General features: G+C 40.5%; 1 protein-coding gene across 1 annotated transcript; it reads left to right on the forward strand.

Annotated features, from left to right (window-relative positions):
• Positions 1–1,448: 1,448 nt before the first annotated feature.
• On the forward strand, positions 1,449–15,946 carry nradd (neurotrophin receptor associated death domain). The gene is made up of 6 exons (XM_022208341.2): positions 1,449–1,914; positions 7,071–7,203; positions 7,374–7,727; positions 9,136–9,361; positions 9,471–9,613; positions 13,414–15,946. The coding sequence occupies exons 1-6, from the start codon at positions 1,876–1,878 to the stop codon at positions 13,725–13,727; spliced, it is 1,209 nt and encodes a 402-aa protein (XP_022064033.1). The 5' UTR covers positions 1,449–1,875; the 3' UTR covers positions 13,728–15,946.
• Positions 15,947–21,354: the final 5,408 nt, after the last annotated feature.

Consider the following 21,354-nt stretch of genomic DNA (forward strand, 5'->3'; position numbering starts at 1 on the left):
CCGGTTTCTTGCTAGAAATGGAACTAATTTTAACAATGTTATACACTGGTGGATAGCTTAAACCAACATATTCTAAAAGTTTCTCAAATGTTTTGCATGTAGAGCTTTTTTCAGTTGAATAAATACAATAAAAAAAGTAATATTTCACTCTGCAGTTCACATGCACATGCAAAAGTAGTGTTAGGGAAAACAAGTTATTGCAAAACTATTCTGAGGGAATGTCATTGTTTCCTCTGCAGTTTATACCTAAATATGCAGTAAGAAGATGCAAAAGTATTGTAAGAGAAAGCCAAAGTTATTATGAGTGAGGACAAAAGTTACTGTAAACAAAAGCAAACCTCAATGCAAGGAAACAAAACTGTTCTGAGAGAATGCAAAAGTATTGCAAGGGAGCAAAACAGTGCTGTGAGGGAACGTGAAGGCTATTGTGATGACACGCAAAAGTAATGTGAGGTAATGAAAAAATATCACATTGGAAGGCAAATTTTTTGACAGGGAATGTGAAACTATTGGAAGGAAACACAAAATGCTATTGCAAAAAAAAAAAAAAAAGCTGAGGAATTGTGTGGACTGCAAAATGTGCATGGAAACATGAATCTGCTGTGAGGAAATGCAAAATTATTGCAGAGGAATGTAAAAGTATTGCAAGAAAACACCACTGCAGAGTCATGCAGAGTTCTGAAAGTCCTGCTAAGGTACATAAAAGTTAGCGCGAGATAATGAAAGTGTTGTGAGAGGAAACAAACGTGAATGTGAGCTAACATGAAAGTTGTGGTGGAAACTAAAGTTTTGCTAAGGAATGCAAAAGTTATTGTGGGAGAATGTAAAAGTATAGCAAGGGAATGCAAAATTACTGTAATTAAGCTTGCTAGTTATTCAGGATGGTCCAAATATATTACAAAAGAGTGTATAAGTTATTGTGAAGTTAGTGCATAAGGTTTAGAAAATAAAGCAAAAGTTACCGTGAGAAATCGCAAAAGTATTGTAACATTTTCACTGAGACGCTTGGTGGCCTCCATACAAAGCGGCATAAATGGAAATACTAGTAAAATACAAACACTTTAAGCATTTGTACAGGAGTGCAGCACTTCATGTAGCCTTCTTATGACGATCTCACCACCACTGGTATTTATTCTACAGCCTATTCTTAGCCATTTCCTTTATCATAATATTTATGTAGTGTTGCCCTTGTATTTATTCAATCCTGGACTCTTTGGGCCTCCACATATTACTGATATTTTCATTATCCTGCATGCAGTAAATGCTTTAAAATAACACAGAATTCCAGCAGGTAGGTGAGTTTATATCAGTCAGAAGATAAGTGGAGACGCAGATGATGACAGAGTGGATTACTGCTGCTTTATATTACATTTCTGAGCGGCGCGTCGCAGGGATGCAGCCAATCAGGGCGCCCGGCTGAAAGCTGAGTAGATGGGAGGAGAAAAGGCCCAGGAGAGCTCAGTAGCAGCTTTTTCCTGACTCATCTGTTGCAAAGCTGCAGGAGAGGCGGCGACGCGGGGCATCCTGCGAGCTCAAACAGAGTCAACTTTTGTTTCATGTCACATACCTCCATCAAGAAATGCACTGAAAGAGCCCAATGCTGCGTTTTCACTGCGGGAATCAGCGGATTAGGCGCATTTTAACGCCGCTTTCTCGTGCGTAAAAACATCTGACTGCTGGACTATGACCGAAGTCTCCCGTTTGTGCGTTTTTTGAGAAGTTGGGTGTTTGGTTAGATGTAGAAAGCTGGGCATTTTTTGCACCTTTTTGTGACTTTTGAAGGCTGCAGACTGAAGAAAGTTGCTGTCAGAAGATTTGGAGACGCGCCAGTGTGTCCGCTCGAAGTCAAGGAGGATTTTTTTGGAGACTGAAGACATGAGACCGTTTGTTGTATGCGCCCTCCTGCTGTTCAAAGTAAGCATTGAACAAAATCCTCCTGCTTTCTGCTTTCTTTCTGGCTTCTTGTCATGAAAATAAGAGTAAACATCATCCACCCAGTTCAGTTTTGCCTCATTGTTCCCAGAGGAAATCTGCCTCACACCACAGAGACATATTTCATTAAGGCTGTGTCACACGGCCCCTGTTGGTGAATATGTTTGTTGTCATACTCTAGTTGGCAAATAACAATGGAAAGACTGAGAGGAGACATCTGATTAAATCGCATCCTGCCATTTTCTTAAAGCCAAACTGCTTCTCAGCCTTGTTTCTTCTGGCCTACCTTCCGCAGGCTTGTTTGGAAAACTTCACATGGTCACAATTTCACTCTTTGTTTTAAACTGGGAGGTCAGTTTTCCAGTTTTTCCACTCACATGACACAGTTTTCAGCTCATCGTCATGTGCAGCAGCGAGAAAACAACTCAAAAACCTCAGGAGTACAACAGTTTAAGTGATATTATGCCCCGGCACCGTGATAAATGAAGTATTTTATGCACAAATTACAGTTTCTGTGGTGTCTGATAGCATATTATTATATTATTAAGCCAGGATCAGGGTGAAAAGAAAAGCCCCTGCCTCCATAGTTAGTTACAGACAATAATTTGACACTCATCTAGGTGAAAAAGCCCAAAGGGGTTGTACTCCTGTCTAGACACGCTGCTCTGAGTAAAAGCACTCTTGCGAGATCAAAGTGTTAAGATAACACTTCACCCCTTTAAAAGATCTCTTTCCGATTGTACGGTTGTAACATCAGCAGGATTTGAGGTCCGAGATGTGGTTTCTAATCTGAAAAAATGGAGGATCTTGGTGCAGGAGTTGATTTGGAGAAAGCAACACAGATTTTCTTTGGTTTCTGTTCCCACATTTGTTGCTTTCCTGGTGAAAATGCGGCCCAGCTAGGGTCTGGATATCCGGAGCAAAGCAATTATCATCATTTTCTCCCAGTTTGTGGTGTTTATGTGTGTGTGGTAGTGGTGGGGGGAGAGCAGTTTAGCTTGCTACCACAGTCATTTGAATTTCCATTGAGTAGGCAGACTTCAGGATCATTTAGAAATCTTAATCTCCTCGCAGCACTTTGGTTAAAGCTGAAAAAAAATCTGTAGATTAATAGTTACAGCATCTCTGCCCCTGTGTGATTTAGGATAATAGTTATGGGAGAACTTTTTTTTTTTCTTTGCAGGAAAGGAGCCTTTTAATTTGTCCCTCATGCTGCCTTGTGCACCAATGACAGTAATCAGTGCAGATCAGTGGGATGTGCAGCTCAGTTTTGTGGCCGAAAGCCTCCTCCGTCGGTCAGATTGTGGATTCTCGTGGGTCAGAGTCCTCACAGGGGGAGAGCATCCTTTTGTGTGTTTATTTTCACGCAGATTAGATTAAGTGTGGAAACTCTGGCTCCTAGCGCTTCTTCAAAAGCACCGATTTCACTTCAGAAGGGCCCACAGAAGAAAATGTCTCAGGGCTTAAATGAATAATTGTGTGTGTGTGTATATGTGTGTGTGGTTGTGAGTGTGTGTGTGATCTGCGATGACTGAGTGACTCCGGCAGCCGTGGAGCTGAGAGCCCCATTGATAGCAGCGCTCCTCCTCGGTGGTCCGTCTGTTCTCGCTGGGGAATCCCTTCAGATTGCAGCTTCTTACCTTAATGGAAAAAGCAACTGCACTTTGAGGCTTTCTGCCCCCTTAAGCAGCAGATAAGACCCGATACTCCAAGGGAAATGATCTGGAAATGTGCTTCAACAAGACCAACAATTCTACATTCTCTTATTTACAGAACATTTTCTTGTTTCTTTCCTCTTCTGTGGCAGTAAATGGAATAACAAAGGACTGAAAGGCTTTTATTGTTGTAAGCAGCAATAAACAAGTTATCAGTGCAATGAATCTCTAACTCAGAGCTCACTTTGTTTCTACCTACATACCTCATTCAAATACCCTCTATTCATACATACTGAGGACCAATATTTCCACTACTGAAGCTCTTAGGATTATCGTGACCTGGATGATCAACAATCTGCTTAGACATGTACAAAGAACAGTGGAAAAATGTATGTGCAGTATTTCACTGCAAAAATTTGGGGGTTGAGAACACGAATTTGGGAGTTTTGGACATTTTTCACTATTTTCCGACATTTTAAAGACCAAACAACTAGTCAAATAATTAAAAATAATCAATGTTTGCAGCTTTGACATTGAAAATAGTGACAAAGTGCGATACTGTAGCAACAGGAGCAAATGTATTGTAGTGGTAAAAGTCCACAATGTTCAACAAAAGCTTTTAATTAGCGAAAATCCAGTTAAATAAATGTTGAAAATGTGCTTGTTTGTGCATCACCAAAGTCAAACCAACCATCTAATAGTTTGATTGTGTTCTCTGATGTTATAAAAACTAACTCGGAAGCACCTTTACCCTCACTTTCCTGTTATTTTATGCTACTTTCTAGATAGATGCACGTAGAAACACATGAATGTACGCTAAGAGTCGACTGATATGGTGTTTTTTATTGATTATCAAGGAGACAGATAACCAATAGTTGGCGCCAATATTTACAGTGATTGCAGTAAAAGTGAAAACCCCAGTGTCAAAATTTCACAATAACCTAAATTCCAGTGTAAAACTTACAAGTTAAATTTTAAAAAAGAGCTTCTTAACATTCATCCTTCAGCTCTGATTGGCCATAACTCCTGATTGGTAACCAATCAGATTGTTCTGTGGGCGGGACATTCTGCAAGACTGCAGATAAACAGAGGCAAAATAGTGCATTTTCAAATTCATTGGAAGGCAGTTTTGAAAAAGAGCTGAACCGATAAAGAGAAAAATGCTGAATCTGATATTGAGTCTATCCCTAGTTTACATCCTAAAGCTGTGATCTGTCCTTTTGAATCCAATATGTGGTCTTTGTATGGAAGCATAGACATGTTTTTATTTACTAAATCTCATTTTCTTCTTGGACGAATCCAGTTTCAAACCATCCAGTTTAAATGTTTTCTATTCATTACCCTTAAATATCTTCACAGACCAATAAAACTGATGGTCTCCGTATTTAGAGCTACCTTATACTGTACATACAGTAGATAACTACTCAGTCATTCCTCTCCTGAGTGGATCACTGTTCCCGCTCGTCTCCAGTTGGGCATGCACTAAATCTTTCATTGTGCGCTGGGCACCGGCGGGTGAAGTGCCAAGCTTTTTGGCAGCTCGACTCGGGCCTCCAGCCGAGCCCGCGGAGCTGCACCGGCTCAGACTCGCACTGTAAAATGAGGGAAATCCAAAATGTAACGCTCCATCCATCACATGCAGAGGACCAACCGGAGCTACCAGGAAGCTTTTCCTGCCACAAGTTATTACGATCACCGTCTGCCAGCTTCACATATCCTCCTGATTCCTGCCTGCTGGACTCCACCAACACCCCCACCAGCACCCTAATACCTCTGATCTGGCTTCTGCGGCTGATATCATCAGGCTCCTCTGTGCAGTCCAACGGGGCTGTTGTTTTTGGAACGAGGCGAGCCCGCTTTCAAAGCTGCTGTAGTATCAGCATGGAACATTTTAGCGTTTTGCGACTGGGGGCATGGCAGTGTGTGTGTGTGTCTTTGTGTGTGTGTGGTGGGCTTTTGTTGGAGGCGCTGCAGGTTCACACATGTTCCCTGTGTTCCTTGGCAGACTTCAGAGACAAAGAGAGACATCATTGGGCTGTTTAGCTGTTACTTTTCCCCTTTGCAGGAGGTTAGTTGTTAGACATCTGTTTGCTCTTGTCAGCCCCCAGGCGGAGCGGGCCGATCTCCCCTTTAAATGTGTGCATGTTTAAGATGCCGTCGCGCACAGCCTGCAGAAGGGAGGTGGGGGTGTTGGTGAAATACTGACCTTCGGAGGCACACCTGCAGGGCTGGGTGACTTCAAAGGCCCCCCTCGCACCCACATGGACACTCTCATGCTGGGCAGCCTTGGTTAACTGACACCCTCGCCCGGGGCTGGAGCAGTCTCCTTTCTATTCTCCCATTTCCCTCCCATACGCTTTATCCGCACAGACAGTTACACATTGTCATTCACGCAGATTTTGCATCGAGCGGAGAGCCCATTTTTTTCCCCTTCCTTCCTCCTCTGATTGTTTTCCTTCGCCCCCTCTCTGTTTTATTCTCTCCACTGATCTAAAGCCATCTGATTAAAGCCAGCCACTCCTGTCAGGCACCAGCCCTGCTGCACAAGCTGTTAGGAATGTCTGATCTATTCCTCATGTCATAACTCAAGCTGGGCTCTCCATTACCCATTTGCAGATAAGGACCCAGAGCACTTTGAGAGTGAAAACTGAGGCAGATAGAAAGATAATAAAGGGCCATTTTCGGTTCACCCCGCTGCTTCTTTAATTGCACGGACGGGGGATGTGGGCGATTTCCTTTCCATAAGAGGACTTTTTTTGTAACAACTTGTTTAACCCTCTGTTTTTTGATCCCGTCGCCTTTTTCCTCACCGTAGGTAAATATTTTCACTGCATTATAAAGTCGTGCACCTCTATAGAAGCAGCACAACCGTGACTAGAAGCAGAAAGAACTGCAAAATTCCTTTTTTGCAGTATGATGCTGTAAATCTTTGAAAACAAAAGAAAAAAGTTGCACTTCTTTTATCATTTAATAAACGAAAAGTGAAAAAAAGAAACAAATGTGTGTAATATTTTCCCCAGAGCCTACAGAAATAGTGAGTGATAGCTGAGTTAATAATTTCTTCATAGTTTTGCCAAAGAATATACTTTTTTTTTATTTTATTTTTTACAAATCTGGTTAGAGCTAATAGTGTATTTTTGGTACATTTTATGTAAGACATGTAAAACACAATGATTTTGATGCAATACCAATATTTTAAGCTTAGTTTTAGTTATGTTTTCCAATGGAACAACACATCACAGATGAGTAGTTCAGGGACCGCCGTAAAGCAAAACATCCAGTGATTCTTTGGCGATGACAAATAGTCTAATTTTAACTTTTTTTTCCCCCAAATAACATGCCTTTTAAATATGACTACTACAACTGCTATGTCAAAATGAACAGGGCTGATTCAAAATGGCCCAGAAACACAAGGCCATGCTTGTCTTTCTACTAATGAACAGTGGTGGTATTTTGTCTAACTATGTCATCTGTTTGCTGCAGGTCGCTCTTGGAAATGCCTGTGCCAGTGGCAAGCTCACTGACTCGGGGCAGTGTTGCAGTTTGTGTCCTGCCGGCTCTGGGGTGGTGGTGGATTGTGGGAAAGAGGATACCCAGTGTGCACCATGCCCTCGGGGTAAGCACTTATCATCTAGTGTTACTACTCCACTGTACCAGAGAATGCAGTATGTTTTACCTGCCTTATCGTGATCTCTGTCATACGTCCAAGAGGCTGGGAGATTTTACGTAGCAGTGGTTCTCATAATGTTACCCAGACTGACACTGATTTTGTAATTTGTTTCTCAGGAACATTTTCAGACTCTGAAGACCTCGGCCGTTGCCTTGAATGTGCTGGGTGCCCGTCCGGCATACCTACGTTGGCCTCCTGCTCCGCCACCCAAAACACACAATGCGAATGTGGCAGCGGCTACTTCTTTTTTAGCTCCTACGGCATGTGCGCTCCCTGCTCCAAATGCAGTCGTGGTAAGGGGGCTGTCCGGGAGTGTGGCCCTCAGGGAGACACACTTTGTCACGTCTGTGGACCCGGAACCTTTTCAGAGGAGGATCTCAGCACCAAACCCTGCCAGAAGTGCACTCAGTGCTCCGACAGTGAGGTGGAGATCCGTCCCTGTATGCCCAACTCCGACACACTGTGCATGGGTGAGTTGTAGCGAAGAATTCCACTCAGTAAATTCATTGTGCCACATTTATACCCACTGTGAGCTCATTTTTCACTGCAGCAAGAAGTCCTGCACCTCTGTGGAAACAGCACAACCATAGCTAGAAGTGGAGAGAACTCAAAAATGTCTTCTGTGCAGTATGAGATGGATATAATGCTTTAAATTGTAAAAAAGCAAAAATGAAAGTTGAATTTCTTTGATTGGGAGTTTTACAAAAATTAGAACAAAGTTGGAGTGAACATGGACAACACGTGTCCAATTAACAAAAAAAGTCCCTGAATTTTTGTAACATGGCTATTGGTTGCAACTGGCTCATTAATCTCCTCAGGGGTGTGCCAAGTTGCACAGAATTTTTAGTTTTTTACAGAATCTGGCTAATGCAAATGGTTTATTTTTGTTTTTTTTTTTAAATGAGACATGTAGAATATCTAAATTTAAGCTTACATTTGGTTACTTTTTCTGATGAAACCATACGTGACATGATTCTCTAAAAGACTGTTGGAAAGTTTAAAATCCTTCTGTTTTTACAGTGTCTTACTCTGATAAATTGGCTAATTTTGCCATTTTTTTAAAAGATAACATGTCTTTTGGAATTCAGAGGATTAAAGGATAAGTTTGGTAACATTCTTTATTCGTGTTATTGCCAAAAAATCCATAGAGGATGATAAATTGACCCTAAAGATTTCTGGTTCTTGTTGAAGCCTGACTGTCTTTGTACTGTAGTTTATATATTTCTGCTGTTGGTCCTGGCCTTGTATTGGAGCCAACTTTATCCTTTAAAGATCTGATGCAGGGGGAAGGCAGCCATAGCAGATAAAAAAGATAAAAGCTGAAGGGAGGCGGAACAAGGAGAGGGAGGGTCTGCGAGAGTACGAGGACATGTGGCCAACACCTGCATCCACACCTCACCTCTGAGCCCGCTGAGAGGAGAAGCACGAACAGTGAAAAAAGAATCCACTTAAGCGCTGTAGTTCAATTGACGTGAGCTTGACGGGTCTTTAGGTCAACCGCCCCGAAGAACCTGAAGGCCAAGGGAGGCTGCTGACCCTGACAGCTAGTCTAGTTTGCCCCCAAACGGCTACACTCGCTCTCCAGGATTGGGGTCATCTGTACACACTGTGGGTCGCATGTCGCGGCCCTTTGACCCCGCTCGGGTCAGCCTGGTACCTCGTAGTGTTTGATCCCAAAAATAGGCAAACCGCAGGAGGGCGAAGGAGGCTGGAAACGGGGGCAATGAAAGGTTTGTAAACCCCAGGGGAGCAGGATGACTGAGGCTATCATTACATCTGGCCCAAATTTATGGTCTCCAAATGTGTTCTGATGTGCATGTGTGCAGATGCAGTGATACTCTGCGTTCCCGACACGTGTCCTTTTCTTAATCTCAACAGACAAGAGGCTCCACATTCTTTCCCGTCCCGCTGACGCCGACGGGACCAGAGATTCTCCTCGTTGGCCGGGTGGAGACGGTGCGGTAGAGGAAGGAGAAGCAAGTCCTGCACCTGGAACGCCCAAGTTTACCCCCCAGGACGAAGGCGGCAGCAACAACATTCTGGTCTACGTGTCCGTTCTGGCCGCTGTGGTGCTCGGCCTGCTGATATATGTGGCTTATAAATGGTGAGCCCTCGTCCTTAAGTGTGTTTATTACCGAGTATGTGTGGCCGGGGAGGAAAAATAGCTCACTGTGGGTAGTTTAACTGACATTGTTTTCCTGCGCTCTACCCAGCTGGAGATCGTGTAAACAGAAGAAGGCTCTTTCTAAAGCCCGGGCGGCCGAGCTGGGAACTCCTCCAGAAGGAGAAAAGCTCCAGAGTGACAGCGGAGTGTTTCTGGACTCTTACAGCCTGCAGGACAACCAGCCCAGCAAAGGTGTGGTAGAAAATAAACTGAATAAGATTCTTAACAAGGTTACCAAAACATCAAGGCCTTTTTTCACTCAGTGTGCTAAAATGTGATTACGTCCCTCTATTAATTTAAATTGTAAAAGAAAGGATGCAGAAAATTAAATAATAGGCTGCAGCAACATCTCTCTACATGTGACTAACCAGCTGAAGAAAGTTGAGCTCATTCACATTACTAAGGATAAATATAAATATCTTAATAAATGGTCATAAATAAACATCAACGTCATTATATTTTAATAATATTTCTTAATTTGGAGGTCATGAGCTTCTGGCATCGCTTTGGTAAGTTTCGTCCTCACATGCATGATGTTCCTGTTTAATGGTCACAATTCTTCTTTTAAATACCATAAAGAGATTTCCAATGAGGTTTGCTTACACGAACAGTCCAGGATATTTCAGGATTGATTCCTGGATATGTTTTCGGTTGACTTTGTGCTTGGGATTGTTCGTCTTGCTGGAAAGTCCGGTGATTACGAAGCTTCAATCAGTGAGTGGGTTGCAGTCTGAAAAGGTTGCTTTCCACTGCAGGAACTCAAGGAAAGTGTGTGGAAGTGTGATGCAAACATTTTCAGGAAACATAATCTGCCCTTTTAGCTTTTCTGTTTCCCCTGTGGTGTTGGGAAAACAACAGATCTGATCACAATATTAACTCCAAATGCACCAAAACAACAACAAATAGTTGCTGGATGTTACTGAAGTTGTTGATGGTGATGTTTCAGTGAAGAAAACTGCTTTTCAAAGGGATATCAACAGAAAAAAATGGCTCCTATGTCCTTCTAGATTTTAACTAACCAGCATTTGTCTTCTCTGAGTTAAACCAGTTAGCATCAAGAGCCATACAGCAGCTTTTGCAGGGCTGGTCAGAAGTACGTACTCTGCAGTCGGTGCCTGAAAGAGATTCTATAAAGGTGGTTCCTGTGGGCCTGTAACAGCCTGCAAGTTCCTGCAGTAGAAAACAGTCTAAAGAATCTAAGATGCCAGTAGAATATCATTTTCTCAACTGTTGCTTTCAAACATCTGATTCCTTTTGGATACATTTTGATCCTTCTTCCATGTTCAGGAAGGTTTACCGTTGCATCAGGAGGGCTGAAATTATGCATGATGCTGCCAATCACGTCTCTTTGAACTACAGTTGTTCTTGAAAACCCTTGTTTTTAAATCAAATACATGCAAAAGATACATGTAAAATAAAAGTTAAATACATGCAAAGATGACAAAACTCAAACAACCATGAGAGAAAAGACACAAAGGTGCAATCTAAATGGTTAACCCTCTGAACCCCAAAAACTGCTGCCAGGTTTGACAGACATATTATATTTCAAAAATTGTGATGATCTTTATCAGACCTAAAAACTTTGGAAACAGAAAGAATTGTTTCTTTTATATGGTGTTCCAATGGGGAAAATGAACTAAATCTAAAGTTAAAATTGTGCTGTTTTACCAAAACCACTGTGTTCTACCTTTGTCATTTAAAAATTTGACAAAAAACAACCATTTGCACAAAACAAATCCTGTAAAAGCAACAACAACCAAGAAGCTCACTCAGCAGAAACTAACAGTCATGTGGCAAAAATCAAGTGTCTTTTTATCTGAACTGCAGGCAGTGTTTACAGAGAGCTGAGAGGAGACAAGTACGGAAACAAATTAGACACACAGAGAGGAAAATAGAACAAACTTGAGCAATAAAATAAATGCAGAATGGCTCTAAATGGTAAACAGTGGAGCAAGTTGTTGGGAAATGCATTTAGTGTGGTGACATATCTTATTCGCTGTTTAGAGCATTGCGAAAACAGTTGTAGAGGTTGTAAAACTGTACATGATAAAAATCTATTGCATATGGAGCCCATATTTCTTTTCCCAGTATTGGTAACACCTGTGGACACTTGGGAAAGTGCACATATAAGATTGAAGTTTTTTAGTTTTTGCTAAATAAATATTTTTTTAATTTTTAGGACTGAAGGCAGTCCAGCTGCACAAAAGACATTTTTGAATTCTCTCTCCTTCTAGCCGTGATTGTTCTGTTTCCATAGAAGGACAAGACTTTATATCGCCGTGAAAAATGAGCCCATAGTTAGTCTTCACAAATGTACTCCAAACATCGCACACATAAAATGGGTACAATCCTAGGATATAAATACCTAAACCCCCCAAGGACCAAACCACACTCTCATAAAAACCTAAAGTTACTAATTAAGGTGAAGCTGAAACTGCGATAAAGAAATGCCACAAAATACACCAGCAAAGCAGATAACATTAAATCTACAAGGAAAATGTTAAATTACCTAAATTTTACATCTACTCAAGACCATCCCCAGAACAGAACCTAAGCCTGCAGATTCAATGTAGCATTATTTTACACACATAGAAATACACACAATCAACATGTCACAATATAATGTATTTAAGATGCGTTTTAAGGCAAAATAATGTAGTATATCCTTATGATATTCTTCCTTGTCGACTTCATACAAAAAAAGATGAAGGATAATTTTATGTTTCAATATGCAAATTAGGTGTTTATTAGAAGTGTGCACATTTGAATGTATTTCCATAACAGAAATCTGAACTTTGGCTCAAGTCTGCTTTTAACTTATTGGCATCTTAATGTATTAATAGAGGGAGTTTTTCTTATAGCTGTCAATACTGCCAACATCCATTCATCCATTATCTGTACACCACTTAATCCTCATTCAGGTCGCAGGTTGCTGGAGTCTATCCCAGCTGACTTAGGGTGAAGGCAGGGGACATGTTGGACAGGCCACCAGTCTATCACAGAGCTCACAGGGATGACTGAGTGACTCCGGCAGCCGTGGAGCTGAGAGCCCCATTGAAAGCAGCGCTCCTCCTCGGTGGTCCGTCTGTTCTCGCTGGGGAATTCCTTCAGATTGCAGCTTCTTACCTTAATGGGAAAAGCAACTGCAGTTTGAGACTTTCTGCCCCCTAAAGCAGCAGATAAGACCCGATACTCCAAGGGAAAAATGTGCTCCAACAAGAACATCCATCCATCAATCCATTATCTATACTCCGACTAGTCCTCATTAGGGTCACGGGGGGACAAGAGCCTAGGTCACCAGGTCACCAGTCTGTCACAGGGCTACACATAGAGACAAACATTGTGACTCATATTCACAACTATGAACAATTTAGAATCCCTAATTAACCTCAGCATGTTTTTGGACAGTGGGAAGAAGCCAGAGAAGCCGGAGAAAACCCACACATGCACAGGGAGAACATGCAAACTCCATGCAGAAAGATCCCGGGAAGGCTGGGACATGAACCACGGATCTTCTGGCTGTGAGGCGACAGTGCTAGCCACTGTACCACTGTGCAGCCCTCATACTGTAAACAACCAGGAAAAAAAATCTGCACGTTTTTGGGAAGAAAATGTTCTAAAATTCAGACTGTCGATGATATTTATATATAAAACTCCCCTTTGATAAGTGTCACAGTATAGATAGGAATAAAACTCGGAGGTTTGGTGTATCTAAGTAAACAATCAACAGGTCACATTGTAAGTGAACGCATCCAAAGCTGTATATAAGGCTGTTGGTTTACAAGAAAACTCGTTGTCACCTGAAAGTTCCCAATTTTGTCCACAAAAATATTGGTCCAAAAGGTTCCTCATTGTTGAACTTGGAACTTCTTAAAAGAAATAACTGCCTAATTAGCTAAATAATTCACTGTATTATTAAAAATACAGTACTGGTTAGTTTTTGTGGGTGGACAGAGTGAATCAGTAAGCTAGTTTTGCTCGTTTTTCCACAGGTACAAAGCGAGACAGTAAGCAGGACACCCGTCTGTACATCAACCTGCCCCCCCACAGGCAGCAGGAGGTGGAGCGCCTCCTGCAGGAGGGCAGCGGTCGGGGCTGGAGGCACCTGGGAGCAGCGCTGGGCTATGAGACCGAACAGCTGGACCTGTTTGGGCGAGGAGAGGCTCCGGCTCACACGCTGCTCTCCAACTGGGCCCAGAAAGAAGGCTCCACTCTGGGGCTGCTGTGCTCGGCACTGGCTCGCATCGAGAGGCCTGACGTGGTCACAGCCCTTAACTCCCCCACGCAGGGGGTTTCTGTGGTCTGACGGCCTCTCAAAGAGTGACACTCACAGACTGGAGTGAAGAACTTTGAACATGACAAGAGAGGCAGTCACATATCAACACCTCTGTCACTGCTGGAAGCTGCCACTAATGTTTTTTTAAATCACTTTGTTGACACAGTGTTTCTAAAAATAGTCCTCTAAGTTTATGGTACAGTTTGATTTTACATGCATTCGGGTGCATGAAAGAATCTCTTGCAGTGTGTGTGCTTCAGATAAAACCAGCAGTTATCATAGAAAATTAACAGAAATAACCCTATATGTTCCACATGTCACCGGTGAAACTATTGAGGGAACAAATCAGCCCAATGGAAATGACATATAATGAAATACAGCAGTCAGCCACAACATTAAAACCACAATTATAATGCAGTCGACTGCCATTTATGTTGGTGTTACTTTAACATGTACCACCCACCTAAACAGAACAGCGCTCTCCCAGCACAACAGAACTTTTCAGGGACAGTTTAAGGACCCCGACCAATAGTCAAACGTTTTCAACCTCTACACTCCCCAGATGGTATCTCTTAGAGCAAGCACGATCCATGGAGGCCCAACCTGGCAACCCACAGGACCCAAAGGATCTGAAACCAGCCACGATATTAGTCCGATGGTTTTACCGTTGTGGCTCATCTGTGTAGACGACAATCCTGTTTATATGCACATAAATCCTGGCTGCTGTAAATATTCACTTAGTGGCAGGAAGGCAAATCGTGTGTTTATACGCACTGCATGACTTGTTCCCTTTCAAAAACAACAGCTTAGATGTTACTTGGGCAGAAATCAGGTCTGTCTGCCGCCCAGTTTAAAGAAACACTCCCTCCACGTGCTGTTGTAAACAAATACGAAAGCCTTAGATCATCGTGTTTCTGCTCTGGCTGACCGTTTTTATGAATCACAACTTCAGCAACCACTTTGGTATTGCAGCTGAGTTTTGCCAAAAAGGACTTCCAGCTACACTTCTTGTCCAATATGACTCTCCCTGTTCGGGATCATTTCTGTGCACATGTGCACACATAAAAAAAAGACTCCAAGAAACCCAATTCAGGGTTTTTGTGCCGGATTTCTCCTGCAGAAATTTGAAATGTTTTTATGCATCCCTATCATGCTTACAGTTGCTGTTTTTCTTTATACAAACACTTTATCTAACGTGTAGATAGGAACTGCTCACTAGATTTGTTTCTAAAGTTACTGCCTTGTACTGTTTTTTCTTTGTCCTTTGTTTCCACTGCAGACGCTCAGTCTCTGTGGTGTTTATTTACACTGAGGATATATTATGCACCAGTGATGTATCACGTCTCATCGGGGGGGGGAAAAAGGAAGCATTCTGTGAAACATAAAAACACCCTCCTTAGCTCTTCCTAATAATCACCATTTGAAAGTAAATATCTTCAATATCAGTTTGTTTTGGCTGAAAGTGAGAATTTTTACCCATGTAGACTGAAGAAAAAGGAATAATCTCCTTGCAATCATAAAAATGTACTCAGCTACAGTTTTATCGCCTTGAATTTTCTCATATTTTTAACATAAAGAAAGAAAAAAAAATCCAAAGACACTGTTAGCATCAATGCTTGTGTCCGATTTGCCATCTTGCCTTTCGTATTTATTTTTATCACCATTTCAGTTTAAAAAGTTAATAAAAATCAATGAGACTCAAAGATACCTGTGGTTTGCAGGTTACAGTCTGGCCCACATGTGGTTTCGTGTTTTTAGAGGAATATTCTTTTAGTAAATAACTTTCAAGAGATTTGATATTAGTTTAAAGTGCACTGCGAGGTGAAATACCACAGGTGAATAGAGCAACAAATTTAACAGATAACACCATGAAACTTCCCCAGATGATTGCTTATGTTAATTATTTTTTTGTATTGCAGGTTTTATGAAATGATTTGTTTAACTGTACATTTGCCAAACATCAACCTGAATTTATTGTTGTATTTAGCTGATGTATCGGAGCCAGCAGTTTTTATAGAGGGAGTTTTCTTTTTACCATAAATCAGAAAATACCATCAACAGCCAGAGAGGAATCCCTTTTCCGCATGTTTTTCGGAAGAGAATGTTCTATAAATCAGACTGTGAATGATATATGAACAAACCCTTCTGCAAAATGCTTCAGATTTCAAAGTGGAAAGTTGGGTGTGTTCAAGTTCTAGTGAAGTGGAGATTTCTGGCTGAGAGTATGAGTAAAATTTTAAAAAAGTCAATTTGTAAACTTGTATTCTTCCAACTTAGATTTTTAATGGAAACTGGTACTTACAGAACAAAAAAACAAAACATCCCCAGTTAATTACTTAAATTTGTGTATTTTGGGGTGGCTGTGGAGCAGGTGGTTAGAGCGGGTCGTCCAATGATCGAAGGGTCGGCGGTTCGATTCCCGCTCTCGCCTAGTCATGTGCTGTTGTGTCCTTGGGCAAGACACTTTACCCACCTTGCCTCCAGTGCTCTTCGCTGGTGTATGAATGCGTGTGAATGTTGGTAGTGGTCGGAGGGGCCGTAGGTGCGGATTGGTAGCCATGCTTCCGTCTGCCCCAGAGTGAGAATGTGTGAGCGTATGGTTGAATGGAAGCAATTGTTGTATAAGTGCTTTGAGTACTCTGATGAGTAGTAAAGCACTGTATAAGAGCAAGTCCATTCATATTTTGCAGTGTGTATAGTACACAAACGTGTGATAAATTAGCAACCTAAATATGTATTTTGAATGCATTATGTATATGTATATATATATATATATATATATATATATATTATTGTGAAAGAAGACAAGCCCAAAATCTGAAATTTGAACCATGCATTGGAAAAACTATGTTGTTGCCTGTAGCATTTTGTCTTAATACTACAAAATTTTCGTTGGAACTTTACATTACTGATACTACGATTTCCGACGTTCCTGAACGCAACTTCGTTGTCCGACTGCACCTGAATGCACCAATGACGTTAGTTTGATGTTTTGATTGTATTTCGTTTGGATATGAAGAAACTTTGTTTGAAGACGTTTCCTGATGCCAGAGGAGAAGACGAGCAGCTTTGGACCTTTGCGGTAAGAATACTATGGCTGTTTCTCGGTACTGTAACTGTCCGTACTTGCGTTCTCACGTACCCGTGAAACGTCATCACCAAGACTGCTTCGGACCAAACCAGTGTGCATAGATATGAATCAGTAGATAGATACATATCTATGGCTGCAGGAGGATTTTATTAGAGGAAGTCAGACGCAGTCACACAGAGAAACATTAGACTTCACACTGAAACGGAGCTACAGCTCTGTGTCTTGGACAGAATTTACTTTCAAAGCTACATGTGTGACGGTAATAATTCGTGCCAGAGCAGACCTCATTAGCACTTCCACGAGGTCGGCTAACTTCCGGTCACTCCATGAATGCTGTTATCGGTAATGTAGCCAGAATATGGATTAATTTTTCATTTGGGCTTGACAGAGACGAGAACAAAAATATTCAGAGCAAGTGGACCAGCTAGCTAACGCTTATTAGAGTTTGATTTATATTTTCAAATGCACATTTTTGAAATCATGTAATTTTTCCGTAAAACAAATCAAGGCTTTTATTTTGTCAGAGAACCCTGGAAATGTTGTTTATCCGTAATTCCGCTAACTTGACTGAACGTGGGCTGCAGTTCCTGTTATTTAAACATCAATATGATGTATAAATAGCCTAGCCGCGCTCACTGTTGCCAACTCCTCAGTAAGGAAGTCGCTGTTGGCTGTCCTAAAAGTCGCTAGAAGTGAGGAGCAGGAAGATGGCGGAGTGAGCGGCTGGACTTTTGCGGGAGCAGACAATTTTTAACCTGTCTTCTGTCCAAAGACTGTAAATCTTGACATATTTGGTACCAGGAGATTCACAATTTTATAGACTCTTTCGTGGTGAGTTTTGTTTTAACTCATCTCTTCGTCCTGATCTCTATAAAAGCATTATTGAGAAAATGGCTAATGTTAGCCGAAGCCGAGTGCCCGTTGCTAGGATAACCGATCACAACTACATCAACAGCACCCCAATGGCCGCGAAAGAAGTTGAAGTTGAGCCTATGGAAGAAGGAAAACGTCCTAAACCCCGCCATGATCACACTCCCCTTGCCAGCCCGGATGCCAAAAAGACTAAAACAAAAGGTGACAAAGAAAAGGTAACTGAGGAAATAACTAATGCAACTCTACTTGAAGCTATCCAGTCCCTGGTTGACAGATTTGACAAGCAGGATGAGCGCTTGGCGGCACTCGAAGACAAACTCGAGGCGGTTAACAAATCTGTACACAAAACTCAAGAGGACATCGGGCATCTACAAGAGAGAATTGTGGATTTGCAACAAGAGAACGCGTCACTGAAGAAAATGTGCTTGGAACAAGCACGTTACAAAAGAAGATGGGATCTCAGGATCACTGGCCTCACTGAAAAAGAAAATGAAAACACAAGAGAGGTGGTGCTAGGGATCCTTACACGTGTGGTCCCGATGTCAATAGAGAAACTGCGCGACACAGTGGACACTGTTCATCGGATTGGAAGATTCAGCGCAGCAACCAACAGGATGCCGAGGCCAATCATCATCCATTTTGCAATGCGCACTGTCCGTGATGAGGTGTGGAAGAAATCCAAAGAGGCGAGAGTCTGCAGAGAGATGAACTTTCAGTTCAAGGAGGACTTTTGCAAGGAGGATCGGGAAGCTCGAGCCAAGCTATATCCTAAAGTCAAGGAAGCCAAAAGACTTGGGAAGAAAGCTTTTCTGAAAGAAGGGTATGCCGTTATTGAGGGCCAAATAGTTGAGCCCTAATAATTGTGTTCTCTTGAGCAAAGGATTTACAGGAAACTGGTTCTGAAAGTTTTCTCAATGTTGTCATTTGTTGAAATAGTAAAGCATTACAACTTAGTTTAAAACTGTTCACATTGTTATTTTGGTACCATATATTCTTGGACACAAATATAATGTTCCCGCTTTAGGTAGTGGTTATAATAGTACAATCTATTACAACAATCCAATTTAATCAAATTCTGATCTATCTTTTTCTTTTTTCCTATTTAGCTTTATTTGTTTTCTTTCTTTAATGTCTATTTCCTTATTATCTTTAAATGTTAGAGGTTTACAGAACAGCGTAAAACGCAAAGCTATTTTTCTATATTGTAAAGACCAAAAAGCAAATTGTCTATTTCTCCAAGAAACTCATTCACGTTCAAATGACGAAAAATTTTGGAAAAATCAATGGGGGGATTCTCTATTATTTTCACATGGGACTTCACACTCTGCAGGGGTCATGATCTTATTTAATAAATTTCCAGGCACCATTATTGATCACCAAAAAGATACTGACGGTCACTGGTTAATGGTAGTTATAGAAGTAGAGAATGACAAACGATTTATTCTACTTTGTGTTTATGGATACAATGTTTTTACAACAAATAGAAATATGTATGCCACACTTTGTAACTCTGTAACAGAATGGAAAAACACCTTTAGAGCAGATAGTGTGATTATTGGCGGTGATTTTAATATAGCTCCAAATTCATGGTTGGATCGAATACCTCATCGTTATGCACAACCTACCTACTGTGACTCTATAAATGATCTATGTTCTAACCTAGACTTATGTGACTATTGGAGACTTGTTAACCCTGGTAAAACACAATTTACATGGCTTAATTCAGCAGGCAATGGTCAATGTTCACGATTAGATTATTGGCTAATATCAAGAAATTTATGTAATAAGGTGACTGACTGCAATATTTCAGCATCCCCGCTTACAGACCATTGTATGGTAAACTTAAATTTGGTTCTATCTAAACCTCGTCATATATCTCAAAACACATGGAAGTTTAACAACACTTTGTTGAAGAATGAAGCCTTTTGTGACCAAATAAAATCAACCATTATGGAAATTGAACAATTGGACACAACCAATATATGCAAATGGGAATGGCTTAAGTTTCAGGCCAAACAAATTGCCATTGACACTGGGAAGAAAATTAATGCATCTAGAAAGCAAAAACAAAAGGAAATTATTAATAAAATCAACCTGTTATTACAAGATGACCAAAGAGCAGAAAATGAAGCACAACTTCGGCTATTACAATCTCAGCTAGATGACATATACTCACTGAAAGCCAATGGGGCATATATACGGTCAAGAGCTAACTGGATTGAACAAGGGGAAAAAAGCTCATCCTATTTCTTCAGCCTTGAAAAACATAGACAATCAAAAAAGAAGATTACAAAACTTAAAGTTAATGGTGTTGAAATAGATGATGATACTCTTATCTCAAAAGAAATATGGACGTTTTACAATCACTTATATCAGTCTGATTTTAAAAAGAATGAGTGTGAAAATATGTTTAGAGTAATTGAAGGTGATATTATAAAAGTAAGTGCTGATGATAATGATTTCCTTAACAAAGAAATAACCTTAAGTGAAATGGAGATAGCATTAAAACAAATGAAAAATGGAAAAGCACCAGGAATAGATGGCCTAACTGTTGAATTTTTCAAACATTTTTGGGAAAATATTAAATATCTTTTATATAAAGCATTTATGGAATGCATAAGTCAAGGTCAATTGTCCTCTACAATGAAAACTGGGCTAATTACTTTAATACCTAAACCAGACAAAAACCTGCATGTTTTAGACAACTGGAGGCCCATAACATTACTATGCATTGACTATAAGATACTTGCATTGACATTTGCAAACAGACTTAAAACAATTTTAAATAAAATTATTGGAGAATATCAATCGGCCTTCATTAAAGGGAGACATATCCATAACCACATAAGGTTGGTTGCAGATATGATAGATTACCAATCTTATATCCCGACTGAAAGCTTTATACTATTCTTAGATTTTTTTAAAGCATTTGACACGGTAGAACATGAATTTATTTTTTATACTCTAAAAAGAATAGGATTTGGAGAGAAATTTTGTAAAATTATAGAGCTATTTTACACAAATATAAACAGCTACATCTCTTTAAACCCTGGATTAACTCCACAAATCACAATAACTCGTGGTATAAGGCAAGGATGTTGTATTAGCCCTAGTTTATTCATTTTATGTACACAAATGCTGGCCTATTTAATCTTAAATCACTCTCCAATTGAAGGTATTAACTTTTTGGGTCATGAATTTAAAATCAGTCAATTCGCAGATGATACTGCAATCTTCCTAAAGGACAAAACTATGATCGAGAAAGCTATAGAAGTAATTTCAATATTTTCAAAAGCATCTGGATTATCTCTAAATTTGAAAAAGTGTGAATTGCTTCCCCTCTTTACATGTGCTGAGTCTAATCTTGAATCCATTCCTGTTAAAACAGAAGTTAAATACTTGGGTATAACACTAACAAAAGACAAAATTAAAAGACAGCAATGCAATATTGAAGCCAAAATTGATAAAATGGGGAAATCTTTGAATTACTGGCTATCACGAGATCTTTCAATATTAGGAAGAATTTTGCTCTCAAAAACAGAAGGTTTGTCTAAATTGATATATCCTTGCCAAGCTCTTTATATATCTCCCAAAATGATTAAAATGGTCAATACTAGTTTATTCAATTTTATTTGGAGAAACAAAACACACTATCTTAAAAAAACTCAGTTAATGAAAGACTATACCAATGGT

Source organism: Acanthochromis polyacanthus, chromosome 12 (genome assembly GCF_021347895.1).
Source record: "Acanthochromis polyacanthus isolate Apoly-LR-REF ecotype Palm Island chromosome 12, KAUST_Apoly_ChrSc, whole genome shotgun sequence".
NCBI classification, from domain to species: domain Eukaryota; kingdom Metazoa; phylum Chordata; class Actinopteri; family Pomacentridae; genus Acanthochromis; species Acanthochromis polyacanthus.

What these genes read in the sequence shown, in the direction of transcription:
- nradd (XM_022208341.2), top strand. Translation starts at nt 1,876, where the DNA reads ATGAGACCGTTTGTTGTATGCGCCCTCCTGCTGTTCAAA. An exon ending in GCGCCCTCCTGCTGTTCAAA is followed by an intron (nt 1,915 to 7,070) that starts GTAAGCATTGAA and finishes TGTTTGCTGCAG; the next exon opens with GTCGCTCTTGGAAATGCCTG. An exon ending in GGACAACCAGCCCAGCAAAG is followed by an intron (nt 9,614 to 13,413) that starts GTGTGGTAGAAA and finishes GTTTTTCCACAG; the next exon opens with GTACAAAGCGAGACAGTAAG.